At 36.8% G+C, this 6,951-nt stretch overlaps 1 protein-coding gene across 1 annotated transcript; it reads right to left on the bottom strand.

Annotated features, from left to right (window-relative positions):
* Positions 1-516: 516 nt before the first annotated feature.
* On the bottom strand, positions 517-6,569 carry LOC149817761 (uncharacterized). Its single transcript, XM_089986073.1, has 2 exons — positions 5,727-6,569; positions 517-558 (listed from the first exon to the last, which is right to left on the bottom strand). The coding sequence occupies exons 1-2, from the start codon at positions 6,567-6,569 to the stop codon at positions 517-519; spliced, it is 885 nt and encodes a 294-aa protein (XP_089842199.1).
* Positions 6,570-6,951: the final 382 nt, after the last annotated feature.

Below are 6,951 nucleotides of genomic sequence, written 5' to 3'. Positions count from 1 at the left end.
TTTACTTTCCTGCATCTTTTGTCATTTGCTATGTATCGCAAGCATGGGTCCATATCAATAAGACTGTTTTTAAGTCAAACAAGGAAGAGGTCTCGCCGAAAGAGCAAATAATCATAACATAATTCTCAATCCATTTATAGCAACTCATGATGCTCACAAAAGTAAACTAAAATGTAAACCATGAATTCGCAGCATGAGGTATTAAACTGCAGAATAAAATTGCCAGAACACTCAACAGAAAGCTAACAGTAAGTTGGTCATCAATCAAATGGTAGAAACTTCCCGCATTTGATTACCCAAATTTTTGACATACATTAGATTTCTTAAATATTAAAACTTCATGTTATATTATCTCTTGGGCAAACAAAGAAAAAGGAGTAACTGAAGCAGTTTATCTTGTGTACAAGCAAACAATAAAACAAGAAGCATTTGCCTCATGTTTAGGCTCCACTTTATTAGATGCAGATACAAGAGAGAAACAGAGCTGCCCAAGTTTCAGTGATCATCTTGCGGTTTTCAATGAGATCCTTGCAACAACAACAAAGAATGTGTTGTTATCTGCCTCCCACGCTGACTTTACAAGTGGAGACGAACATCCAGGTAATTTAGTAATTGCATGAACTAACAAGAAAAGGTTGTGAATAATAAGGCATCATAATAAGCACTTTGACCAACTAAAAAAGTGGAAGCACTCAGATGTTCACATGAAGCTTTACAGCCAAAGCTATCTCATAGCATCATCACTCACCAGTCCAAAAAAGAATCTCATAAGAGGAGCACAAGCACTCAAAGTCCACAGTTTTAAGCAATCATAACACAATACAACATACAAAATTATTAAGGAACAAACCATGTCTAAGCAGCAGCTCCAGTTTATGCAAACCTTGCATGAGGTGTTAAAGACTCTTCAAGACATTGAAGCTAGCAATATCAAGAACAGAAGGGCTGGAACTGAGAATGAATGGCATCATCTAGCCCAAACAGCCGGACCATGCCAGTTTCCAGCTTTGCTGCTGTCAGAATAGTGTTCAAAATGGTAAGGATAATGAATAAGGCTCCAACCCAATGCAAGAAACCTCCTGATTCTAGTGCCAATGAATTCCAGCAAGCAGATGCTGCCCTAGCCAACCAAAACCAGCCTGACCAGTTGACGGCATCTGTGATGCCAAGAATCGCTAATAAATATATAATTGGATTACATAGACTTTATTTTTTTATATTTTGACTAACTCATTAAAATTGAATTTCTATATGAACTTCATATGTTAAGATTCACAAGGGTTCCCCTTGTAAAAGCAAAACTAAAAAAACAATGCTATTTAAAATTCCTTGAAAAAATTTTGTTGCATCAGAATGCTAGCACAACTAAGTTGCTACCTCTTACTGTTGTCAGCCTATAGCAACACCAAACTTCACCTCGAATGTTAGGTAAATTTGGGATATTAAACATTACAAAAAAAATCACATATATTGAAAGTCACATATGCAACTTAGCATACATTTTTAATTTGTTCTGAATATCAAAATACAATTTCCACCATTATTCAGTCACATGTACACAGTGGATACTAATCTGGTTAACCATTTGGGAAAGAGGTTTTTTTAAATATAGGAAAGTTAGGGTATCCATTTGAATGATTGAAAATGAAAATTGAAAACTATCCTGAAATTTTGTAATATTTCGGTTATTGTATCATACAGTGCACAAGAAATTGAATAAAGAGGCCATCTATATGCGTACACATACATCAAGGTGCCACATTTGGGTGCAAGTCAAGGCTTACAATATTTGTGGTTGATGGTGCAAATCAGAATAACCAAACAATTATGGATCATGAATGAGCAACTTTCTAGCATGGCAACAGACAGCTAAGTTGTAGGCACTCCCGACCTCCTGGACTGACAGGGAACTTGTTAGATCGATATTATTGAGATCACGCTATGAATTATCGTGATCATCTTATGCAGATAGAGATAAGATATCCAGCTGGGATATCACGGTAAGCTTATCGTGATAACTCAGTTGATTTGATGGAGATACAAGAGTTGTGTATGATTGTATGTCTTCCCTTTGAACTTGTATAAATATATATCTCTTATTTTTTGTAATCGTATTCCAGAGGAAATAAGACGCTATTTTCTATTTGCCTAAACTGTGTTCTCAGTTTGTGGAATCATATTTTATTATGGTATCAAAGCAAAGGTCAACCTGATCACCCTGCTCTACAAAAGGAATTGTAGTTCAGTAGAAGGAATACTGCAGAACATTTTTCTCAAATCATGAACAAGTTGAATCACTTAATGTTCGTGAATCTGCTTATCAGCATAGCCGGTGGCATTCTTGCATCACTGTGATCAAGTTATATTCTTCCTCTGTTTTTTCGCAGTTTTAGTAGGTAAATTTGCTGGTTATCGGGTCAGTAAAACTCGTAAAATGACGCAGTTTTTTTAACACCCTAGTGGATATCGTTGCTACAATTTTCACTGTAGGCGTTAAGTTTTGTTCTTCTGCAGTTGATCTTTAGTGGATATCGTTGCTACAATTTTCACTGTAGGCGTTAAGTTTTGTTCTTCTGCAGTTGATCTTTAGTGGATATAGTTGTTGCAGTTTCCACTCTACAGATATTAAGTTCTGCTCTTCCACAGTTGATTTTCAGTGGATATTGTTGCTGCAGTTTTCACTGCAGACACCAAGCTTTGCTCTTCCGCAGGTAATTCTAAATAATGCTTTTTGCATCAAGGATCTAAGCGTACTCAAATACTTCTTGAGAATCGAAGTGGAAAGATTTAGTAAGGGCATTTTTTTATCACAACATAAATACACATTGGATATCATTGGAGATCACAGGTACTTGGGGGACAAGCCGTCAGATTTTCCCATGAAACAACACAGAAAACTTAATTCAGAGGAATGAGAACCATTGAATGATCTGACTTATTATTGAAGACTAGTGGGTCGATTGATATACCTCACCATTACAAGGTCTAACATAGCTTATTGTATCAATATTTTAAGCCAATTTATGCATACACCAAGGAGGCCACATCTTTATGAAGCACAAAGGCTCTCCACGCCAGGCCAAGGCATATTCTTGTCATCTGATAGCAAACTTCAATTGTCTGTCTATTGTGATTCAGATTGGACATCATATTCAAAAACTTTAAAATCTACCTCGGGTTATTGCACTATGATGGGAAAAAGTCCAATAACTTAGAAAACAAAAAAGCAGATATCAAGATTGTCAGTTGAAGCAGAGTACAGATCGATGGCGCTTGCAAGTAGTGAGTTAACATGAATGAAATATTTAATGACTGACTTAGGAATCAAGCATCCCCAACCTATGTTGATGTTATGTGACAATCAGGCAGCATTGCATATTGCGGCAAATATGGTGTTCCACGAATGCACTAAACATATAGAGATCGATTGTCATGTTATAAGAGAAAAAATTCAAAATGACTCAATTCAAACTCAATTTGTTTTGAGAAATTTATAATGCGCAGATATGTTTACCAAGCCATTGGGATGAAATCAGTTTTCAACTCAAGAGAAAGTTGGGCGTCATCAATCCCCATGCTCCAACTTGAGGGGGAGCATGTTAGATTGATATTATTGAGACCATGATAAGAATTATCGTGATCCTCTTATGCAGATATATAGAGATAAGATATCCAGCTGGGATATCGTGATAACCCAACTGATTTGATGGAGATATAACAATCGTGTATGACTATGTGCTTTTCCTTTGAACTTGTATAAATATATGTCTCTTATTTTTTGTAATTGTATTCCATAAGAAATAAGATGTTGTTCTCTATTTGCGTAAAAATATGTTCTTAGTTTGTGGAATAATATTTTATTAGAACTGATCATTAAAACAGACCTTTTTTAATAAAGAAAAAAATTATTTGTCTAGGCATAACTATTAAATTGGTCGGAGGCCAACAATCAAATGAGAAATCATGGATCTTGAAAGTTCCGTCAAGTTTGTAGGGGCATGAAAAAACTCACATGAGAACTGTGATAATGGCGCTTCTGCACGTCCCATCAAGTGTGATTAAATATAGCCAATGATGGGGCTGCATATAATGAACAGGTAGTAGCTGCCTACCACTTTGTAGCCTACAGTCGACCTATCGGGATTAAAAAGGTTTTTTTCTATCAACAACAACAACAACAACTACGCCTTCATCCCAAAACAATTGGGGTCAGCAATATGAACCAAAAAAGAAATTCATTTTGGGTCTTCCACATGAATCCAAAAAGGTTTTTTTCTATGTTTTTCTTAAATCTATTGGTATGTATTCTACATGTTTGATCTTAATTATAAGAATCAACTCTTGAATCATCTGATTCCAGCACGCAGGTAGGTTTTTATAAGGTTTAAAAATTGACATATTTTTATAGATATTAAAGGCTTAAAAAATCATATTTTTATTGAGAAAACATTATCCAATTATTGTTCCCCAACAAATCAGCCATGTAGAACGCATTTGCAGGATCAGATTTGCGAAAAACAACCCAAAAATACATGTTTGCTCGTGGCAGGCTGGCGTTAGGCATCTACCACTTTTCCCGCAGACAATATGACCTGACCTGCCTTCCTCATTATCAGGCATATTCCTAAAGAATCGTCTGCATCATTTGCATCGGTTTCATTACCATGTGATTAGCCAATAATGCCAGCAAAAATTGAGGGGATCCAGATACCCTGCTAAGTGCCATGGCTATTTGACACAGTAATCACATGACAGCATCTCATGTGGGGCTTGCGGGCCTCATGTCATGTTATTGGCTAGTGTCCATGGCACCTAACCTCTCCTTTGATCTCTACTCAGCAAAAAATTGTTGTTTTGAAAGGCCTATGGCAATAAATTTAAAACGTCATCAGGACAAAAAAAATATCATAACACCAGTTTCCTTCTTTCCCAAGTTTATCGCCTACTTATTCATTGGGTCAATTGGGCTTCGTCCATCCCTTTTTTTTTCTTTTGGTCTCTTTTGGCTTTTCTTAATTGTATACACCTTAATTAGGTTGTTACCAAAAATGATAATATTATGAGCCATGGTGACATATTATCACCATATATTGAAAATATATCTTCATTATCATAAAAAATTGAATTATCTCATGATATTTTATTTATTAGCAAAATATGATAGAAAAGGCCTTTAATTCAAATTTTTAATTACCTTTTTTTGAAAATGTGTACCAACTATATTATTTTAATGCACTTTTCATGTCTTTTTTTGTGAAAATATACTAATAGAAATCCTACAAAATAAAAGTTTGAAAATCTTGGCAACCAAAATATGCGATTTTTAAATTCTGTCAGCATTATATCTCATAGAACAGTTCAACGGAAAAGTTCCATGTGGAAAGCCACGAATACAGCAGTTTATTTTTTGAAGGAAGCATACAACAGTCTAATTGTGTGTCTTCCATCCACCAATTAGAACATCAAGACGGTAGAAAACAAGCTGTAAGCGAACTAATTTCAAGAAAATTACTGAAGTTTTGGATCCAAACACATCCCTGTAACTTCTGATACACTCATTATAAAGCAGAATAAGTAAAAGAAATTAAATTTGCCATTAATATGGTGAAGTTTTCATATACTTGTGAATATACAAAAATCACAATTGGATTCCTTAGCAATCCTCTAAAATGCAGATGCCAAGGTTTAATTGAGCAGACGATCAGTCTAGCTCAACACCCTGTAACAATGTTCAGGAGGGAGACCCTGGCTTGGATCAAACACCTGAAAACATCCTCGAACTCTGCGTCAGTTTTCCACAAGGTAAGATCCAATGATTCCATCAGTCTTTGTGCATCTTGAACATTGTCCTTCTTCACTGTCTTGGATGAATGGCTATAAAGTGCTAGTATAGCCATATCTACCCTCTCTATTTCACTTCTGTCATCTTGATCACGTTCCTGATTTTCATGGCCCTTGGAACCCAATAATCTCAATCTTGAAAAGATGGATTGTGTTGCCATGCGACCGGAGACGGTCGAGCTAAGGCTGCTGAAGATGGAAACCGCAGCAGACCTTGCATTCTTGAAGACTTCATCAACCATGTCAAGGTTGTCATTTGAAGAGCATACATGTTTTTCCATACTTTTCAATAATCTTAGACACTTGATCATGTCCTTTTTCATTCTCTTCCTGGAGCACTGGTAGGCACAAATGCCAGCTTCCAGACCAGCATCACCTCTACGAAGCATGGAACGAAGGGATTGGTGTTGCTCCCTCAACTGCAACAAGGAGTCCTTCACCATCCCACAAACATCCAATAAGCTGAGGAAGTCATCCAACAACTCTCTCACCAAGCTCTCTTTGCCACATAGAGCCTGTTGGGTGAGAGGGAGTTGGATAAAAGCATTGATGGAACTGTACAAGTCCTTGAAGTGGCCAAGTCCAGTGGCTAATTGTGCCTTCCTTGTAGGGGAGGCTTCCCAAGCCTTAACCAAATGAAGGTACTCTTGCACTTGCACCAAGTTGGGGTGGGATTTTGATGGAAAGCTAGTGGAACGAATGTGGAAAGATTTTGCAGAAGTTGCCATCTTCTCTTTCTTTTCCTTTGGAAGTGAAGGCAAAACCATCACCAAAATGTGATGGTACCAAATTGATGATGGTGAACACTTCATTGGACCTTCTTATAAAGCTTGCATTGGGAAACAGATAGAATCTTTTATTTAAACATGTTGTGAGATGAGCATGTGGGGTATCAAAAGGGGTGCTCAGCCATGTCTACCATTGGTCGCCATTAAGTATGAAATCATTTCAATTTTTTTAAGCGTCAAAATGAGGTGGACCAAATGGGTCATCTGGGACCTCTCTTACATGTGAACAATGAGTACTAGAACCCTAATGATGACAACCCACGAATGCCTTGTCTTTCCTCTACCCAACATACATTGCTACACGTAGAAGCATTACAACTCA

Source organism: Nuphar pumila, chromosome 13 (genome assembly GCF_984573655.1).
Source record: "Nuphar pumila chromosome 13, dmNupPumi1.hap1.1, whole genome shotgun sequence".
NCBI classification, from domain to species: domain Eukaryota; kingdom Viridiplantae; phylum Streptophyta; class Magnoliopsida; order Nymphaeales; family Nymphaeaceae; genus Nuphar; species Nuphar pumila.
This window is presented reverse-complemented; position numbering and strand designations above follow the sequence as displayed.